The sequence below is a fragment of the Myodes glareolus genome, chromosome 9 (assembly GCF_982192425.1).
Source record: "Myodes glareolus chromosome 9, mMyoGla1.1, whole genome shotgun sequence".
Classification (NCBI taxonomy): domain Eukaryota; kingdom Metazoa; phylum Chordata; class Mammalia; order Rodentia; family Cricetidae; genus Myodes; species Myodes glareolus.
In genome coordinates, this window is record NC_142034.1 from 37442577 (window position 1) to 37464366 (window position 21790).

Genomic DNA, 21790 nt, shown 5'->3' on the forward strand with positions numbered 1-21790 from the left:
CAGAACTTACCAAAATGGGTTATCTTGCTGTCTTCTTTCTTTATATAGTAGCAATTGTCACTATCCAGGGTAACTTACTTTGCTTTTTTTTGCCTTCAGCTAATCACTAGGAAAAGGTCATTTTTTGTTTGTTTTGCCTCATCTTACATAGTTGCTAGCTCATTGCCTGCCACTTGACCTCTATAACTTTCTTTTCCATAATAATAGACATACCATGTGCTGTGTTATCAGTTAAATGTATCAATGAACATGAAGTGCTTATAATATCCAGTATAAAGTAGGCACTCAACTAAACAAATAATTAATAGGGAAAATTATAGCTGGGTATAATGGCGTGCACCTTTAATCCTAGCAACTGAGACAGAGGCGGTTGACTCTCTCTGAGTTTGAGGCCAGCCTGGTCTACATAGGTTATATAGTGAACCTTGTCTCAGATAGACAAAGTGGGTGGAGGGAGGAGATGAAATGTTACAGAGGGAAAGGAAACTATGTGAAAGCTAGTCTAAGACTAAAGCCTTAAAGATATACTTAGTTCACTGAGGGGCTAGAAGAAGGGGAATGTTTGCTACGGCAGGGTCAGGGAGCTGCTGTATGCAGTAATGGCTTCTGGAACATAGAATATAGAGCAGGCCTCATTTCCTGAACATGTATCCCATCTATAATACTTTAATTTATAAAAACTATAGGAGTGTTTTGATATAGGATTCATATATAGGTTCACCTCCAGCTCACTGAGCTCAGGAAACTCCTGCTGCCGTGGCCTTGCTAACTCTGGAATGACAGGTGTGCGCCACCACACTTTACTTGAGGAAGATATAGATAAAAGAGTAGAAATAGTGTGATCAACTCAGCACTTTGAAAATATCACCTCAGAAAATTTTAATTATAAATATTTTTTGTGTGTGTTTAAGTATTTTAAATCTTGTAGGAAAAATTTACAATAATTTCATTAAATAATGTCATTTAGTTTGTCACTTTGTTTCAGTTCTTTCTCTTCTCAATTTTTTCAAAGGCGTATAAGTGGTGCGTTGAGGCGATGAAGGAAATTACAGCAGGCTTACCAGTCAAAGTTGTGGTGGATGTTTTAAGACAAGCTTCTAAGGTGAATATGATGTCTAAAAATAAAATGTTTTTAACAGTCTTTGATAACTGACTAGATCTGTGTTCTGAGTTTATCTGCTTAGTTTCTTATCAAAACTGTCCCATAGCTTAATCCTAGCACTTGGGAAGCAGAGGCAGGTGAGTGTCTGAGGTTAACCTGGATTACATAGCGAGCTCCAGGACAACCAGGGCTACATAGAAAGACCCTGTCTCAAAAAACTGTCTCATAAGTTTTTCATCATCAAAGAAACCTGTAAAAATAATTGTTTGAGCTTACTGAAGTACACATCACAGTAATATTTGATGCTTGAATTTTTGTCTTCCTTAAGGATGTGTAGTAACCTTAGTTTCTCATTAGAAATCGTGTGGACCCATAGACCTAGAGCTAGGCTGTCTTCTGTAGTATTTACCTTCCTTCTGCATTGCGTTTCTCAGTGAGAAAGCTTGTTATACTGGACCTGATAGACTGTCTTTGATTTTGCTCTAGTTTCTTTTTTTGTAAATAACTATAAGAATTCTTTGAGGCTATTTATTAGTACCTCAAACTTAGCTTTAGTATACAAAAGCCTTGAAATAAAGCACTGATGAACTTTAATAAATGTTCCTTGTATCGAAGTTACTCAAACATGAGTATTCCATTTTGGTTGCTTTTATCTGAGTCATTTCAATCGGAAAAAAGACTGCAAATTTTTGGTTTAGAAGACATCACTGTTTCTGTGAAATAGTAAAAAGTTATTTATTGAGATGTGATCTTGGTATGTAACTTCAGCTAGCTCTATACTTGCTATGTAGTCAAGACTACCCTCAAATTGTGATTTTACTTGGGCTGCAGGCATGTTCCAATGTGCCTGAGTCTCCATTATTCACTTTAGAGAATGTGGATAGCAACATAAATACTCAGATGGCATCCGTATGAGAAAAAGATATTAGCATGCTTAATTTAAACATTAAATATATGCTTGTAGGAAGTAATACAACATGCAAAATTTGTATATGCACATGGTTTTAGAGTTCAAAAACTAGAAGTCCCTGTTGTTTACAGATCTATTTCTTTAAAAATGTATTCGAGACTTGGAAAGAAATTACAAATTGAAAGACACCCCCACCCCACCTGCTGCTACAGGATTTCTTTTTGTATCTTCGACTGTCCTGGAATTTCACTCTGCAGAACATGTTGGCCTCGAACTCAGAGATATGCCTGCCTATGTCTCCTGAGTGCTGGAATTAAAGACATGCACCACTATTGCCCAGCAGAATCATCGATTTATTTTTTTTAATTGGCTATTATAGTGTGGTCTGAAGCTATACTTACGGTAGTGCACTAATCAACTGTTTGAAAGTTGTTTAATAATTTCCCTTTTTGTCTTTAGGCTTGTGTAGTAAAGCGTGAATTTAAGAAGGCAGAACAATTAATTAAACATGCAGTGTATTTGGCACGGTAGGTGATTGTTACTAAAGATACTGTTTTAATATGTTTCTCAACTTTATATCCTAATAGTTCTGTATCTTTTTATAGAGATCATTTTGGATCCAAACACCCAAAATACTCTGATACGCTGCTAGATTATGGGTTCTACTTACTCAATGTAGACAATATCTGCCAGTCTGTTGCAATTTATCAGGTATGTTGGTGGTTATTTCCCTTTACTTCTAATCTAAAGATTTGCTGACCTAGGGGATCTGACACCTTCACACAGACATACATGCATATATGCAGGCAAAATACCAATAAAGTAAAAATAATTTAAAAATAAAAAGCTTTGTGTAGCCCTTCCTTACTCTTGTAGGCCTCACCATTGCTTTACTAAGTGTTATGTAAAAGACATAAAAGTCAAATGTTTTAAGAATTGAAGAGAATCATCCAGGACTATTATCATTAGACTGTGGGTCCATATTCCACAGTACTTTCTATTGCCTAGGTGATGACTTTACTTTGTGGCATATTTATCAAGGGTCAGTCTACCTGCCTTTTTGCCAGCAAGGGTTGATAGCTATAATTTTAGGCCTTACAATCATTATTTCAGATAAATGATATCCTGTGCAATGGCTCTAGACAAGCTATCACAGATTTTTTTTTTCCCCCTTGAGACAGAGTTTCTCTATACAACTGTCCTGGAGCTCACTCTGTAGACTAGACTGGTCTCACACTCAGAGATCCACCTGCCTCTGCCTCTTCAGGGCTGGAATTAAAGATAATTCTTATTTTACAGTTCTCTTTTAAAGAAAGGTGTAAAAGAAGCTATTAGGGCCAAGGCTGCGGCTCTGTGGTGAAGCGTTGCCTTGTTCATACTCTTTGTTTCCTTACTACAGAAAACCAACTGATGGAATTCCCAAAGCAAGTGTTGTCTTCACAGAACCAGGTTGTTGTGGAGTGACTTGCAGGTTCTGCTCTTGTTTAAATCCAGCACGACTTCCCATTTGAAATTTAAGGGATTAGGTACAGAGAGTGTAAGGATAGTTCATTTAACTTAAGTGGTATACACTATTACTAAATGTCTATGGTTCTTTCAGGCAGCCCTTGACATTCGACAGTCAGTGTTTGGAGGCAAAAACATTCATGTAGCAACTGCTCATGAAGATTTGGCTTACTCTTCCTACGTTCACCAGTACAGCTCTGGGAAGTTTGACAATGCCCTGTAAGTTCCCCCTTTTCCGACAAGGATAATACTGTTCTCCTGTAGTGTACTAGTTCTTAAGTATTGTGTGGATAAATTTGTCTTCCTGGTGGTAAAATGTTTGAAGTCATTTAAAAATCATTTCAATTTTTAAGGCATCCATTTAGGCTTCCTTTGGTTTCAAATTAAAATTTGTGTATTTCTGTATGGAATGAGCTCTTTTCAGTATTTCCTTCAGTGATTTTTCTTTGAGTAATTAATAGTCTCTGGCTTGATAACAAATTTAACAACCTCCAAACTTGTTTCTGAAAACAGATAAACTGGGTAAACTATAGCTCTTCTTTTAAATGTATATCTAAGACTGCAAGAGTGAGGAAAATTCCCATCAACAAAGAATGGTCTCTAAAATCCTCAACCATGGACTATGCCCTACATGCAAAACTATTTTCATGGGTCATAGGCATGCTCATTTGTTCATCTATTTCCTATGACTATTTCATGATACTAGAGTTAAGTAGTTGCGAAAGAACTTGTTACCAGCTGGGCACTGGTGACGCACACCTTTAATCCCCAGCACTTAGGAGGCAGAGGCAGGTAGATCTCTGTGAGTTCAAGGCCAGTCTGGTCTACAGAGCAAGTTTCAGAACAGGCTACAAAAGCTACAGAGAAACCCTGTCTCGAAAAACCAAAAAGAAAGAAAGAAAAAAAAGAAAGAAAAAAAATTGTTGCTACCATAACGAAGTATTTACTGTGTATACTCCTTACAAAGAAAGTTCTCTAGATCTGATATAGAAGAGGAAACCAGTAATATTTTGGAAGAACAATGAAGGCAAAAAGAAGGCCAGGTAGGACATACCTGTAATCCCAGCACTAATGCTGGTTCTCGAAGATGAAGGATTCAAGGCACTTGCTGGCTAGTGTGACAAGCTGAGTTCATCCCTGAGACCAGTGTGGTAGAAGGAGAAACTTGACTCTAGATCACTTTTCCTCCAAAATTTTTTTAGAGCATCTCTGGGCTATCCCATGAGTTCCAGGCCAACCAACATTACACAGCAAGACCCCCCTTTGTTTCTTTTCTTTTTTTTTTCAAGATTTATTTATTTATTATGTATACAGTGTTCTGTCTGTCTGTTGGTCCAAAGAGGGTACCAGATCTTATTATAGATGGTTGTGAACCACCATATGGTTGCTGGGAATTGAACTCAGGACCTCAGGAAGAGCAGTCAGTGCTCTTAACCTCTGAGCCATCTCTCCAGCCCACAAGACCCCCTTTCTTCAGAAAACAAACAAACAAAACAGCCCCAGAGACTTTTTCTTTTTGGCTTTTCAAGGCAGAATTTCTCTGTGCAACCCTGGATGTCATGGAACTCACTCTGTAGACCATGCTGGCCTCAAAATCATACAGAGATCCGCCTGCCTCTGCCTCCCAAGTGCTAGGATTAAAGGTGTACACCACCACTGCCCGGCACCACCTGCTTCCTCTTGAAGGCTGGGAATTTTAAATAAAATACGTCCTCCAACATGGTTGAGCCTTGTAAACATACTAACTTACAGAAGCTAGTCACAAGGGATCACAATTTGTGTGACTTTATTTATATATTACATAGGCAACTAGAGATAGAAAGTGAATGGTTCTTAGACCTGGGGTGTTGGAGGAACGTGGGGATTGCTAGATGTTTCTAGGAATTGTTTTAAGGTGATTTAAAAAATATCCTAAAATTGGCTGCAGTGGTGGATGTACTCTGAATATACTAAAAAACATGGTGGCACACTATCACTCAGGTGTGACGGACGAATTGTCAGGAGTTTGAGGCCAGCCTGGGCCACCAAATGAAACCGTGTCTCAAAGAAAGAAAGCAACAGAGCTGAGGAAAAGGCACCTGTATAGTTACTGATGTCAAAACTCTGTGGAGAAATCAAACAGCATGTTAGTTAAAAACTAAAGAGAACTAGTGAATTTGAAGATACACAGAGATAAGAATTTTGAGTGGGGAGCTAAAGAGATGGCTCTGTGGTTAAGAATGAACACTGTTCTTTCAGAGGACCTGAGTTTGGTTTGCAGTACTCATGTCTGGTGTTTTAGAACAACCTGTAATTTCAGCACAAGGGAAATGTAACACCTTCCCTTTGTGGACTTCTCATACACATACCCACACTCAGATACATAATTTAAAATGATAAAAATAAATCTTTTTTTTTTTTTTTTTTTTAAAAAAAGTTTGATTTTTAAGGGAGTAGCAGATCTAAGAGGCAAGTAGTTTGTCTTGTGTTTAGTGGGCCGGGCTGTGAACACACACCAGATGTTACCATGGACGGATAACAGGGAAAAATCAGGGAGGTGAGTGATTTTTTTTTTTTTTTAAGGGACTTTATGTACTCTGTTCGGTGAAAGTGAGCCATGCGCGCATGGAAGGAAAGCACTGCTGGGGTGAGAGCATGGTTTTTACCAAAAATTGCTAGGTGTGTGACTGGAGGCTAAGAGGGTTGGTATGAGAATGGCAGGAAATGATGTCAGAGAGAGAAGTGGGAGAGATCAGTCTTGTAATGATAATTAGGACTTTTATTTTGAGAGAGATGAAAATACAATGGGTGTTAAAAGTTTTATTCACAGTAGACTGAAAATTTAGGGCCGGAAATGAAGTTCGGAGCGCTTGCCTAGCATGTAAAGAGATCCTGGATTTGATTCCCAGTTCATCAGACAGGAAACTCTGATCCTTAAGACCTCATTTTTTAAAGATTTATGTGTATGTATCAGAGAGAGAGAGAGAGAGAGAGAGAGCGCGTATGTGCATACATGTACACATACACACACACAAAACATGAATGCGGATACCCATTCAGGCCAGAAGTGGGTGTCAGATCCTCTGAGTTAACCAGAGTTTGTGAGCCACCTGATGTGAGTACTTGAACCTGAACTTGGGTCCTGTGGAAGAACAGTCAGTGCTCTTAACCGCTGAGCCATCTCCTCAGCCCCAGAACTCTATTCTTTGTAGTTTTCCTAGTACTTTCTGTCATTATTGTAATACATGTTGTTACGGTTTTTAAATCACTTCTAACTAAAAAGAAACACTAGACTCTTATCTATGTCTATTGCAGATTTCATGCAGAAAGAGCCATTGGTATCATTACCCACATCCTACCTGAAGATCATCTTCTTTTGGCTTCTTCAAAGAGGGTGAAAGGTACCCTTTGTAATTTAGCATGAGACTCTTAATCTCAGGGTTGTGGGTTTGGGCCTCACGCCAATTTGTAGTAGCGCGGCATGTCCAGCATCTGAAATAATTACACAGAAACTGTATTCATTTAAACACTGCCTGGCCCATTAGTTCTAGCCTCTTATTGGCTAACTCTCAGATCTTGATTCAACCCATTTCTACTAAATCTGTGTATCACCATGAGCTCGTGGCTTACCCGGAAAGATTCAGCATGTGTGACCTGGCAGCTTCATGGCGGGTGGCTCTCTGCCTGCCTCCTTCCTCCCAGCATCCAGTTCTCTTTTTCCCGCCTATTTAAATTTTGCCCTATCAAAAGGCCAAGGCAGTTTTCTTTATTCAACCAATGAAAGCAACACATAGAAAGAAGACCCTCCTACACCATTCTCAGATGGTTGTAAATTGATATATGGCATAAAGTTAGATTGTGTGGATATATGTCTAAAATTGTTCCTCAACTCCTGTGGGTCATCTCTTTGATATAATAACATTGTTGATTGTTTATTTTACTTCTCCCTCCACCCCTTTCCTTTGAGTAAGATGCAGGAGTCATGCAGAGGAGTCCACAGTAACATAGTTCAGGCTAGCTTACAGCTTTATCCCAACTTTTAAGTGTTCTTGCCAAATTCTTGGTTTGCTTATTTTACCTTTTCTGCTCATCCTCACCAGTGCTCTTTCACCTGGTGCTTTGATTGTATTGCGACTGGACCACCCTTGTGGTAAATATGTCCCTGGGTGAGACTTCCCCTAATCCTAGGTTATCTTAACCCTCCTTAATACCAGCAGTGAGTTAGATAGTAAGAAGAAAAAATCAGTTACACAAAGCCTCACTAATACTGAGTCACCATTGTGTTGGTTATTTTATTCCTTTCTTCAAGTGAGATAGTAAAGGAGGAGTGAGGTGGCTGAGGGAGTGAGTGGACTTGCTGCCAAGCTCCATAGCCTACGCTCGGAGCTTAGTGTCCGTAGAGGCAGGAGGAGAGAACTGACTGCCACCAGATTGTTCTCTCCCCTCTGTTTGAATGCTGTGGCACAGCCCACACATACCTCCACCCCACCCACACAGTAAATAAATACCGGAGAAAATAACTTCTATCTTTATGTTTTCTCCTGCTGTATCCTGAGCATGTTTTCATCTCAGTACACATGTGCCTTACTCTCCCCCTGGACTGTAAACTGCTTTAGAGCTTCTTTTTCTTACGGTGGCTATCTTTTCACTGCCTCTGTACCCGACAATGCCGGCGTGTAAAATGAGCGGGCAGTGACTGTGTTCTCGGTTTTATATGGATTTGGAAACCTTGGGTGGAACTTTGAAGTTGAAATGTCTTTTGACCCAGTTGAGTTGGTGGAGTAAGAGGAGCAAGTGCTGTTTTGGTTGTGTTTGGTTAAAGGTTATGTTTCCTAAAGGGTGCTTTCAGAATTGTCAGAGTGCTTAAATTAGCACTGTTCGCTAGTTGCACAACTTCACTTTCACTTCTAGCATTCACTTTTTTCTTTTCTTTTTCTTCTTGTTTTTTTTTTGGTTTGGTTTTTGAGGTGAGGTCTCATGTTTTTCAGGCTGCCCTTAAACTTGTCTTGCAGCCAAGGCTGCCCTTAAACTCCAGTCCTACTGCCTCGGCCTCCCAGTTGCTCACATAGGCACCCACAACCATTCCCGGGGGGGCATTTATAAAATGTAGCAGGAGATTGCAATAGAAGCTGATTCTGAAAAATAATTTAAGAATCACCATTTTCCCCCTCATTTGAATAAATATACTGTGTAAATAGAATGACTTTTCCAAAAGTGTACTGTTGACGTAATTTGGCTTAGGACAGTGGCACACACTTGGAATCCCAGCATAGAAAGAAGTTGAAGCAGGAGGATTGCCATAAATTCAAATATATAGCTTGGGCTATATATTGAGAGCTCAGCCCAGCTCAGAAGGAAAAAATAAAAAACCTTAAATGTAGAACACTTTGCTCTTGGCCCGTTCTGAACCACAGTCAGTTATGTAGTCAATACCGGTAAATACTACAGTCTTTAGTTTTCAGTTCAGTGTTGGGCCTTTAGAAAACGGATTTTGAGTTTCCTAATTTATCGCTTTCTCTGTTCAGCACTTATCCTAGAGGAGATTGCAATTGACTGTCATAACAAGGAGACGGAACAGAGGCTGCTCCAGGAAGCACACGACTTGCACTTGTCTTCACTCCAGCTGGCTAAGAAGGCTTTCGGGGAATTTAACGTACAGACTGCAAAACACTATGGTAACCTCGGAAGACTTTACCAGTCTATGAGAAAATTTAAGGTGAAGAGGGTTTTCTATTCTTTTATCTCTAAGTAATTAGTAAATAGAAAATAATAAATATAGCGGGGTGGTGGTGGCACACACCTTTAATCTCAGAACTTGGGAGGCAGAAGTAGGTGGGTCTCTGAGTTGGAGACCAGCCTGGTCTACAAAGCGAGTTCCAGAACAGCCAGGGGTACTGTTATGGAAAAAAAGAAACACATACACATATATAAAATAAATCTTCAGTAATCTTAAATAGTAAAGTATACATTTGTATTAGTTTTGCCTAATTCCACAAAGGAACTAAGATGATAACTTGTGTAAAAACCTTATAGTGTAATTAAAAATGACATTTCAGATTCAAGACCATGAAAGAAAAGCAAGATTTCAGATCCAAAAAGCTGGTATTGTTGTTGTGGTTAGGCTTCAGTCATAGTTCTTAACAGAATGTCTGCCTGTAATAAGCATTCAGAGACATCAGATTATTCTAATAGTGACATTAGAGTTAATTATATGGTTACTAAGAATTAGGAGCTACAAAATCTAGCAATACACACTAATTTTCTCTTACAATTTTTGATTCTAGTCAGTACTCGCGGTACATTCCTTCCAGGAGTAACACTTGGAAGACTAGGCACACGCATGCTCGTGTTCAGGCACATGTCTGCATAATTTAATACTGTCTTAACAAGTTTAAATTAATTTTGGGGATGTGGTTATTCAAATTTTTTTCTTTTTTTGAGACAGGGTCTCACTATGTAGATCAGGCTGGCCTCTAACTCAGAGATCCATCTGTCTCTGCTAGATTTAAAGGTGTGTGGTATCACAACGGTCTTCGTGTTTGTTTTAAAAGGCCCTTTACTGCTCTTTTTTTATTTTTATGGTTTGGTTTTTCTAGTGCAGGTTGACTTTGAACTAACACTCCTCCTGCCTGTTGTTGGAAATACAAACTTGTGTTGCCGTTGTTGCCATACCTAGCTTAGGATGTTTGTTTAGTGTTTACCTTTATCACTTCAGGCTTCAGGGCTGTTATTGTCATCAGCTTGTGTAGTGCAGCTTTTGGAAAAGGAATAGGATATTCTTTGATCTTACTGCCTAGTGGTATTCATAAGCTGTGGCTGACATTTAGAACAAACTTTCTCAGTGAATTGTTGTCCTAAGAAGAAGTATAATCTAATGTTCCTTTTGTTCTGTTTTTCAGGAAGCTGAAGAAATGCACATAAAAGCAATTCAGATTAAAGAGCAGCTTCTTGGTCAAGAAGATTATGAAGTAGCCCTTTCAGTGGGACATCTGGCATCTTTATATAATTACGACATGAATCAATATGAAAATGCTGAGAAATTATATTTGCGATCTATAGCAATTGGTATGTTACCTTTAAATTTTTCTCAGTGTCTAGAGAACAGTTCCATATTCTTCTGTGCTACATGAGGAAAATGTTAATACAAAAAGTCAGCGCTGCAGAGGACAGAACTGACCACAGAGCCATTTAGACTACTCCTGTCAAGGCTCTTCCTCAGGATTGACGTCATTAACGAGACGTGTGGCTGTAGGTAAAAGTCGCGACTTTGAGGTGTTAGTCCAGCTGCTGCCCCTGCTCCTCTTGCCATCTGGAGGTCTCACATCTTTAACATAATTAGGTTTGCCTGTTTTTGACCTCGACATTAAGTGGAAAGTATCCTTCTTAGTAGGTTAATTGTAATGTGTTGCTGCATAGTAATCCCTTGGTAATTTCTATAACTGTTACATTTTATTGGATTTATGTGTCATTCTATGTGTAGTCTACATTTAATGAACACACCTAGCATTTGAATTGTTTCCATTTGAATATATTACCTCATTGTATGAAATTGGTTTTATGGTTCTTGCCCGTTTTCATACAGAATTGTCTGGCATTTTTGACTTAGGAAGTTCTTCATGTACTGTAACTACGAACCATGTTGGTCAGCTGTGATGCAAGGGTCTCCTCTCATCCTGTGCTTTTTCTGAGAGCACCTTGGAAAAGACAGTTTATTTCATTTCATTTTATTTCTGTTTGTTTGTTGATACAGGGATTCATGTAGCTCAGGCTGGTATTGAACTCCTGACAGTTTTGTTTCTTCCTACTGCTGGAATCACAGGCATGTGCTAGCATACCCAGCCAAAGAACTCCTTGGTGTTTTCTTTTATTGTTAGTAGTTTTTGTATTTAGTTTGAAGGAGTTTTTCCTACCAGTTATGAAAATACTCTTCTAAGAAGATCGCCTCTGGATACTTCACTTTTAGACAGGAGTCCTAAAATTAACTTGTTCATGGTACAAGAGAGAAATCAAATTTCACTTTTTCCGTGCACACATATAGTTCTTCAGCAGATTGTCCTTTCCCCATTACTGTCTGTCTGTCACAGATGGTGATCTATATATATGTGTGTTGGCCCTTGTGTATTGACTTCCTTGATCTTCCCTGAGTGTGTGAAATACTAATGTTCTGAAAAGTCACAGGCAAGTCTTTCCCACGGGTGTGTAGTTTCCTTCACTTTTTTCTACATGGTTACCACACAGCTGCTTTGGGTGACCAGTCTCATTTATTTCTTACTTATTCTTCTATGTATTGTTTTACACAGAGGCAAATGAATAAATATGTTCTTATCTTCCCTTTCTTATACAAAGTAAGCATATTATAGATATTCTGTATACTTCATGTTCTAGTTTGCTTTTTCTGTTGCTATGACACCAGAACCATAATCAAAAGGAGCTTAGAGAGGAAATGGTTCATTTCATCTTACACTTCCAGGTCATAGCTCATCATTGGAGCAAGTCAGGAACCATGGAGAAAGCTGCTTGCTGTCTCACTGACTCATGCTTAGCTGACTTCCCTAGGCCAGGATACCACCTGCCTGAGGGTGGTGCTGCCCACAGTAGCCAGGGTCTTCCACACATCATCAGTCATGACGTCTTTCACACAGTGACCACAGGCCATTCCTCAGTTGAAGTTGCTTCTTCCCAGGTGACTCTAGGTTGTATCAACTTGACAAAACAAAAGCAAAAAGCTAGCACATTTTATTTAAAAACAGAAGTAGCCATACATTTGAATTAATTACAAGCTTTTTTTTAAACCTGTGAAATTTCTTTTAGCATTCTAGTGAAGGTAGCTCCTTCGAGATACTGCCTAGAAAAGAGTGATTTAAGAGGCAGTGATGGAAGGACTGTGTTTTTTCCTTCTGTAGGACTAAAACCAAGCCAACTCATTTAAAGAACTAAACTTGTATTGAAACAAAACAAAAAATATTGTACATTATTTGATCTGTTTCTTTCTTATATTACTTTAGGGAAGAAACTGTTTGGTGAAGGCTACAGTGGACTAGAATATGATTACCGAGGCCTCATTAAACTTTACAACTCCATTGGAAATTACGAGAAAGTATTTGAGTATCACAATGTTCTGTCTAACTGGAATCGGTTACGAGATCGACAGTATTCAGTGACCGATGCCCTTGAAGACGTCAACAGCAGCCCCCAGTCCACCGAAGAAGTGGTGCAGTCCTTCCTAATGTCTCAGAATGTTGAGGGACCAAGCTGCTGAGGGACAGCCTCAGCTAACAATTACCTTTTCCCAGATTCCGGGGAATTCATACTGTGAAATCAAAACCATGTTGTTTTGGGGCTGGTATTTGCATTGAAACACTGGTCCAGTCCATTGAAGACCCTATTTAGGGTAGTCCTGTATTGCAGTTCCTGTAGAATAAGCATATATTGAGTTATATCAGCATGTGCCGCGTGTATAAGTAGTCCCACATTCTCACCCCATTAGAACAACAGGAAACCTTTTTCCCCTTTTTAAAAAATAATTCGTTTTTCAGAAAGCCTGAAAGAAAAAAAGAACCCCTAAATAAAACTATTTAAGAGTTTAAAAGAGTTGCATTCTTATTATGTAAGGATGGTTTTAACAACTTTTTAACATAATTCTTCCATGTGGAGGTATTCGATACTGTATTGTAAAGAAATTTTATGGAAGACTCTTTATATGAAGTATAGAAAAAGTAACACAGGTACTTATAAAGGGGAGCATCCTGATGGAGGTGGTTTGGCCATCTTCCCCAGATCAGTGCGTACGACCATTCCAGAACTGTTTGAGGGAAGACGTCAGATTCACCTGACTGGACCAGTGCTGCTGTGTCAGTCACAACACCAGGTGGACCAGCAGCTCAGCTCTTACTTTGTTTCTGGTCCAGCCGTGGGATGCTCTAGCAGTGTTTGCTAACAGGACCAGGAGGCTCTAAGAGGACCAGGCACCTGTGGAAGGTGGTTATTTGGACCAGGGGCTTTAGATTATTATTTTAGTCACTGCACTTGCCTTTTCCAATAGAATAATTTCATTTAGATAGAATGCAAAGTATTAATGCAAGAGTTTTGTTTGTATCATAGATACCAAACTGGGATTTAGGCAATGTCAGCGGCAAATCTTTAGTCAAGGTACATAGATGCAGTGTCATAAGCAAGTCTATAACTGTGCTGTGGCCACCCCCATTTTCATCTTTGTCCAATGCTCCATGTTGCTAACTAACTCCATGTTGCATACTGGCTAAGAGTCATGAAATAACTCATGCTCAGATGAGAATTTTAGGTTCACTCTATGTTTGTGGGAATTAAGAAGATTGAATGCACAAGAAATGCATAAGTCTTAGAAAGTCTTTCATTTTTATGGGAAATAATAGTACAGCTAGTCATTTTAACTGAAACCCAGAGTCACGTGGAAAGATCCTCCAACTACAATGTCTGATTTTCTAATTTGTTAAAGCTAGCCAGATTGTTTAACATGGAGCTAATACTCAATTCCTAAGTTGTGACATATAATAAAAAGAAACAAAAAGGTCTCTTGCTGTTACCTCAATTCTTAGCACAGTGGCCCCTCTGGTGCCTCTGTCGTTAAGAGTCTGGGTTTCTCCCCTATTTTCAGGGGGTCCTGACTTGGCCATTAGATGCACTACTCCTGGCAATGCTTGGAGTAGCGTGTAGGTTGAGTGGATGTGTGTCAAATTCTGTTCTTTTAGCATGCTTGTTGGGTAAGGGGGAAACAAAGTTATCATGTAGAGTACAGAAACATTAGAGACATCAGGATTTTCTTAAACCTTTTTTTTTTAACTTTCCAGTTTTAACTTTGCTTGAAGCTGCTCTTTGCAGTCTTAATGATAAGCCAGTGCGTTTAGTCCTTAGGAAGGAACCTACCTAGGATGTACCTGAGTAGGTAAGGCAAGCTCAAACCCTAAGATAACAGCTGTGGGTTCAGAGATTTGAATTTATGTATTCCTCTGACTAAATTTCTTTATAAATTCTTCAAAAAATAAAACCAGCACCCTGTAGTTGATGCAGCTTGTCCCTCCCTGGTAACTACAGCATTTCTAAGTTTCTCAGCTCCAACCACACGGGCCTGTGTGTTCAGTACCTCCAAAGACATTTTCAGGATAGGCTTTGTGTGCTTTTATTGACTATTTAGAGCCCTGTGGTATGTGTGTGGTAGAGGAATGTTGTGCTAAATTGTTTTTCAATAAATATTTTGAAACTTAAGTTTCCACATGCATTATTTTTATTTAATCTGAATTTTTGATGTTAAGCATATACAACATTTTGTATAATCAGATAACTTAAAGACTCATACCCCTTAACACAGTTTAAACTTAGTTCATACTTGGTGACAAAGTAACATGCTAGTTAGAAGCCTGTGGTCACAGGTAATAATGTCAGGTGACAACCAGCCCCCACCGTTCTCCTTCTTAATTCCTTTAATATTGTTATCTGTAAGTTCATAAAAATCTAATGCTACATTCTAGCATCTGTTTTGTTTTTTGAGTTTTTTAAATTTGGTTTGTTTGGTTTTTTTGGGTTTTTTTGTTGTTGTTTTGTTTTTTGTTTGTTTGTTTGTTTTCCAAGACAGGGTTTTTCTGTGTAGCCCTGGCTGTCCTGGAACTCACTCTGTAGACCAGACTGGCCTCAAACTCATAGGTCTGCCTGCCTGCCTCCCAAGTGCTGGGATTAAAGGCATGGCTGCTGCCACGTGGCATAATCTGGCATCTTAAGTGATATGATTTGATATGTTCTTATTCTGCTGAAAAAGCAATGCCCTAATAATGTCAAGCGGAAGACTTAGCCTTCTATCAAGAATGTTTAGAATGAGGGAGAGGAAGGCCACCATGATTTGACTTTTAAAAATAGAGTGGGGTGTTTTAGCACATCTATAATCTCAGTATTCAGGACACTGAGCGAGGCAGACAGATTCTGCCTCAAACAAAAATCTCCAAGGAAAAAATAAAGTTTACCTCACAATAATCAATGACTTGCATGTAATTTTCAATAAGGGCCTATAATCTCACCTGCCCCTGAATCTTTTTACTCCTAAAGCTTGGTGCTACTCCATTGGGGGCATTGGGAGCTCATGCCACAGGTGGGTCACTTGCATTCAGTTTATTAGCGCCAACTGGGTTTTTAGTTCATAATATTTATGGGTCCTCCAGCTAGACATTGCCCTGAGGATTTGGACCCTTTCTCCATCAAGTGTACATTCTTTTTCAAAAAGCAGCTCACCAGTACCCTGCCCAGGTATTCCTGCATTGTCAGAATAAACGATAAATAAAGACCTTTGTACTGTACCGTGGAAAGACTTCATAGTCTTGTGAACATTAAGTACAGGAGGCTGTATATGGTGGCACAAGCTTTTATCCCAGCTGCTCGGGAAGCTAAGATCAGCCAGGACAACCTAGTGAGGCCCTATCTCAAGAAAGCAAATGGAAGTGCAGCAGCTGCAAGCGTGGATGTCTTGACCCTACCATTGATCGTAGCTTTATGATGCAGACAGCTGAGCCTAAGGATGATGCAAGCTTTGGCCAAGACTGCAAATCCTAAGGATGCTTTGCTAAGTAACGGGTGTTAACTGCCACTTTTTAAAATATGTTTTCCCCTAGGGTTTTTAGCCTTACTGCTTCCAATCTTTTTCTGGATGGCAGAGTTACTACTGGAAAAAAATCTTATTTATAATTACTGGGTTTTTTTTAAGAGTTTTATTTTTGTTTTAAAGATTAACACTTCTTTCACCTCTTGGCTTTAGAGGACTTCAGATTACCTGGACAGGAAGATTTATTTTGTGTAGAACATTTGAATTAGTCTACAGATTTTATCATTAGTCGTTCCTTTGTCCCCAGATCTCAGGAATGTTTTAGGCAGAGTAGGCTTCTCCCTGGTGGTGACTGAAGGCGTGTGTTTTAGGGTCTCTTCAGTAGCACTGGTGTTAACTGCGGTGCTGGGTATCTATAGCATGAGTGGCCTTAATGTGTTTGCTGGAGTGCACAAAGTACAATTTGAGATTAGAAATTCATGCTGTGTATAGGTATCTGGAAAACTTGGTTGTGGTGCACAAAGTGTTGGATCACTGGATCGCAGGTACCATTTGTATAACAGCACTCATTTCTGTATATTCCTTTTATGGGAAAATATGTTGCCATGGTGACTAAAAACCTTTCAATTTAGTTTTACTTTTATTATGTGAATGAATGCTACATTTTATTAAATATTACCAGGTCAGTACTATTTTTATATCTTATTAAGCAACAGGGGTTTTAGTTTAATAGGCGCAAAGAAAAACTTTAACAGAATAATTACAAATGAATCACTAACATTCTTTACAGGAAAATCCCCACTGCTAGTGCCACAGGGATTTCTATAGATATCTAAGGTCATTATAGATGGAGAAGACAGTTCATTGAATCAGAACAACCTCTCATATCATTCTCACCTACTTGTAGCACCCACTGTTATTTGTAACTATAAAACCACACTAAGTATGTTTGTAACCAGCATTGTGATATATTCTGTACTTGTATTGCTAAATGAATTATTGACCTAATAAATAGTGTTCCTGCATTCATGGTGTATGTTTCCAATTGAGTTGTGATTGCCTTGGGTTGGAATTTGGGGCTTTCTAATTTTGTAGACTGTTCTTACTGGAGAGCCGAGTGGAGGAGCTTGGCACTAGGACGAAAGTGCTCTTGTTGAAGAAAAGGTGGGAGGCTCATGGAGACGGCACTGGGGACAGCACTGGGAGCCCCTAGGAATGACGGTGCAAAGGGGAGCAGCCGTCGCTGTCAGTAGCTTCTGGTTACTGGGTGCTTGAGACCTAGTGGAGTTTGGTGAAAGAGAGTTCTCTAGTCCCTCGTTGTGTGCGATTCAGTTCCAACTGCCCCTCTAAGAATTTGAGCGTATCATTCTAACTCCTTTTCCCCACATGAAGAAGATTGCTCCTCTAAAAAGGACTCTACCATGAGACAATCTAAAGGACTTCAGGAAATGAGGCACATTTTAAACATTTCAAAGTGTGTGTGAGTGTGTGCCGCCTGTGTGCAGGTGCCTGCAGGGGCCAGAGTGGGTGTCGGTACCCTGACACTGGGCCATGCAGATGATAGTGAGGATGCTGGAAGTCAAACCCAGGTCCTCTGGAAGAGCAGCTGCTTCACTACTGAGCCATCTCGCCAGCCACAGACCTCATTTTGAATAACGTAAAACCAAGTACCTTGAACAAAAACTTGCTTTCTCTGCTTGCTTCCTCAGCAATATTACATCTATGTTTGTCTTTCTGCATAAAGTTTGAAATAATCACTTATAATTCTGAGCAGGGTATTTTATTCCAAACTTGGTTAAATCACTTCCTATATTCTCCTAGCTGGCGATATTCGGGCTGCTTCCGACTTGTAAACTTTACTGGTTTCTACATTGTTTAGCATAATATATAACCTACCCTGTGACAGATACATCTAAGTATGTTAGCAAACCCCAGATACCTCAAACACTACTATAGATCAAGATGGTCTGGGACTTAGCTCAATGGTAGACCATGAACTTGGAATGCCTAAAGCTCTGAATTCAGTCCCCAGCACTGCTCTCCACATCCCGCCAAAGAGAATATAAACACCGGTTAAGGATAGGTGTGCTGCGGTATTGGTGAGGATGTGGAGGACAGACAGGAAACATGAAGTGGTAGATGCTGTGGAAAGCAATATGGAGGATGCTCAAAAAAAAGTTTAAATAAGTTTATCATGTCATCCAGCAGTTCTGCAAGGATCTTAAACCATCTATATCTATTGATGGTTGAACAGATAAAATGTGGCATCCCAAAATGAAACCCAGTCTTTAAAGAGGAAAGTATGTACTGGAGGAATGGCTCAGCAGGTAAGGGTGTTTGCGACCACACCTGGCAGCTCAGGTCTCAACTCTGGAGCCCATCTGGTGAGAAAGAACTGACTGTCAAGTTGACCCCCAGCGTGCGCATTGGCACACCTCCCTTTCCCACTCCTCAGGAAGTAGACATATAATGGGAGTGCGGTTGCACATACCTGCATTCCCAGCACTTGAGATCCAGAAGCATGAGAATCAGTTCATGATCTTTTGGGCTGCATATCAGGTTTGGAGCCAGCCTAGGCTACATGAGACCTTGTCTCAAAACAAGCAAAGCCAAATACAATTCCTATATGATTTTAGTGTAATGTTCACAATGAAAGAATTTGTCAGAAATTTGGGGGAAGGGGAAATGGTTCCTTAGTGGGTATGGTTTCTATTTTACATAATAAGGAAGTTCTGGAGATTGGTCACACAGAAAGTGCAAACATAACTACAATAAAAATGGTTAAGATGCAGCACGTGAAAGGCTGGGGATAATATGTACAGTTAGAATTATTTAGGAAATGTTGTCAACCTGTGTAGGCAGGACTGGCAGCGATGTCTCAGTGGGTCTAGACACTTGCCACCAAACCTGATGACCGTAGTACAATCCCTAGTACTCACAGTAAACATTGTTCTTAGAAATGCCTGGCAGTTAAGCCAACCATGATCCATTTGGAAGAAAAACCATGAGGGCCAAGTACAGGGACACACTTCACTCCCAGTACATGAGAGGCAGGGGCAGGGAGGGGTGCCTGCGCACTTCAGTCTACATAGGGAGCATCAGTTCAGGTCAGAGCCACAGATACATAAAATAAATATAAAACAACCACAATAACAAGAAACAGTTCCTTTCCCAATCCGTGCCTGTTATGTCCAATTTTATTGTTATGGTTTCTGCTCTTTTTCATTAGATTTCAGCCTGAAATAACAGAGCTAACCCGCAAAACAACATAAAGTTTAGGAAATAGACCCAAGTAAACCAGGAATTTGATATAGAAAAGCTATATCTAGACCAGGTGGTGGTGGCACACGCCTTTAATTCCAGCACTCAGGAGGCAGAAGCAGGAGGGTCTCTGTGAGTTTGAAGTTAGCCTGGTCTACAGAGCAAGTTCCAGGACATCCAAGGCTGTTAGACAGAGAAACCCTGTCTCGGAAAAAAAAAAGAAAAAGAAAAAGAAAGAAACCCTATATTTTAGAATGGCCATATTAAAAATGGCTTTCCCTTAAATGCTTCAGGCTATAAACATACTCTCACGCCCACAAACAAGTGTTCAGCCAATTGGAAAGCACACACACTGCCTTCCTACCACACGACATCAACCAAAATAAGCTTAGATAGCCCAGTGGTTTAAAGTGGGTGCTGGAAATGGATTGCAGGGAGAAAACGTGGTAGAATTTTAAAGTGCAGAAGTCCTTTCAAAGTCATTAAAACCCATGAAATAAAAGCCTTACGTTTTAGTTATATAAAAAATGGAAAATGTCTACATCCACAAGAGGAGGCCTTGACAGTGGGGTCCTGGCTCAGCTGTGCCAACCCCTGCTTCCCTCAGGGGAAGTCTTCCCTTAGGGAAGTCTGAATCACAAGTCTGACACACAAATCTAATGAGAAGGATAAAGCGCTCACTCATCACCTGAACCACAGACATGCATAGAGGTGCTACTGTGGAGAGATGGTGGAGGACCCCTGGGTTTTGTTTGGTTTTGTCCCCCCCCCCTCGCCCCAGGATTAGCTTTACCGTAAGAGCACAGATCCGTGTATGATGTAACAGCGAGTTCCCCCTCGGCACAGCCTCCCCAGCTGCTCACTGTTGTCTCCACCCCATCACTACCGCATCAGACTTTGCTGAGAACGAACAGCGAACCTTAGAAATAACAAACGCATTAGAGGGCTGAAGAAGGCACTCAGCAGTCAAGAGCATGTGTTGCTCTTGCAGAGGTCCTGCGTTCAGTTCCCAGCTCCCATGGAGCAGCGCACACCGCCACCTAATTCTAGTTCCAGGGCATTTGGCGCCATCTTCTGGCCTCAGAGGGCGCCAGGTACACATGCAGTGGGCGTACTTTCACACAGGCAAGCACGTAAATAAATGTTCAAAAAACATACATCAGTCTGCGAGTTATTTGCGCGCTATGAAAACTGAAGGCTGCCCAAGAGCAGGAGGCGCAGGGTCGCTGTGTGCGGCAGCGCGGCCCATGCTCATCAGCTCCGAGTCCTAGTTCCTACACAGACTTCAGGTCATCAATCACCTTTCTTCTTGAGGTTTTCTTTTCTCCTCTAGACAGTGGTTGAAAAGATGCTGTTCGGGTATGTTCTTTAACTTAATTCAGTAGAATTTTAAGTGACTACTATTGTAATTGCTTAAGATATACCAATAAACAAGAATTGTCTTCTGGTTTCCGCATGTGATGGGCCATGGCACAAGTGTGCCCACACACTTTTGTGTGTGCTAAAAATATAAACATTTTTAAAATCCGCTTTGTAAATTCATTATCGCGTATTTTGTCAATGACAGAAAACTGAAATAGCGACGCGCTTGGCAAGTTTGAGGAAAGCAAGGGTTAGGGCAGAGAGGTAAACAATTGCAGCAGTGAGATCATAGATCTAGCAGAACCTGACAACGACTTGGACTTTATTTTTATTATTTATTTTGTTTATTTTGAGACTGTTTGAATCATGCTGCCCAAGCTGTCCTGGAAATCTGGATCTTCCTGCCTCACCTCCCGCCTCATCTCCCCATCGCTCAGATTGTAGGTGTGCACCTCCAGGTCCAGCCGACCCTGACTTTGGATGAAATGAGGAACTTTGGAGTTTTAAGCAGAGAAACCTGTAATCTGCTGTTTTAGAATTCTAAGGGCTTCCTGGGTTTGAGGCAAAAGTTAGAGGACACCAAACCCAGCCAGCCCTTGTTGCCTTAGGGAGAGTTTTCCACCTGCTCCTCCCGGGCCTCTTTGGGTGCACCGCAGCCTGGTTGGAAGGCAAGGCTCTGCCCACAGCTCCTGTAGGTGGCGATGCTGCCCCACAGACAGTGATCAGCGCTCTATTTTGCCAAGAGCCCCTCAACATCACGCACCTTCTCACTTGCCGGGCCCTCTCCCCGAAATCCTCCTGTTCCGTCAAAATTGTCATGGACCAGCCAGCCAGGAGCTCCCAGAGTCTCTTCTTGAGCACCCCGGAAGCACTGGGTAAAGGGAAGAGAGGGAGCTGAGCTCGTACCATGTCTCCCTCCTCTTTGGATTTCATCTAGCAGATGCTCATTTTTCACATTTAGTTCTGTGCTGAAATTTTCTTCTGGATACAAATTGAGAGAGAAGAGAGAAAAGGTTCAGACATTTACCGTGGCCTAAGCTACCTGGTTTCCTTACGCTGCTGCCTTTCGCAGGGTCCTCGTTAACTTGTCGCTTATTTTAAAAAAAAA

At 40.4% G+C, this 21790-nt stretch overlaps 1 protein-coding gene across 1 annotated transcript in view; it reads left to right on the plus strand.

Moving 5' to 3' along the window:
* Positions 1-17084, plus strand: part of Appbp2 (amyloid beta precursor protein binding protein 2) — a 47867-nt gene extending 30783 nt beyond the window's left edge. Inside the window, exons 6-13 of the mRNA XM_048446741.3 lie at positions 1013-1102; positions 2472-2539; positions 2618-2723; positions 3613-3737; positions 6813-6898; positions 9023-9213; positions 10397-10562; positions 12503-17084. Coding sequence (XP_048302698.1) covers positions 1013-1102; positions 2472-2539; positions 2618-2723; positions 3613-3737; positions 6813-6898; positions 9023-9213; positions 10397-10562; positions 12503-12756 — 1086 coding nt within the window. The 3' untranslated portion in view covers positions 12757-17084. The remainder of the gene's footprint in view (positions 1-1012; positions 1103-2471; positions 2540-2617; positions 2724-3612; positions 3738-6812; positions 6899-9022; positions 9214-10396; positions 10563-12502) is intronic.
* The last annotated feature ends 4706 nt before the right edge of the window (positions 17085-21790 follow it).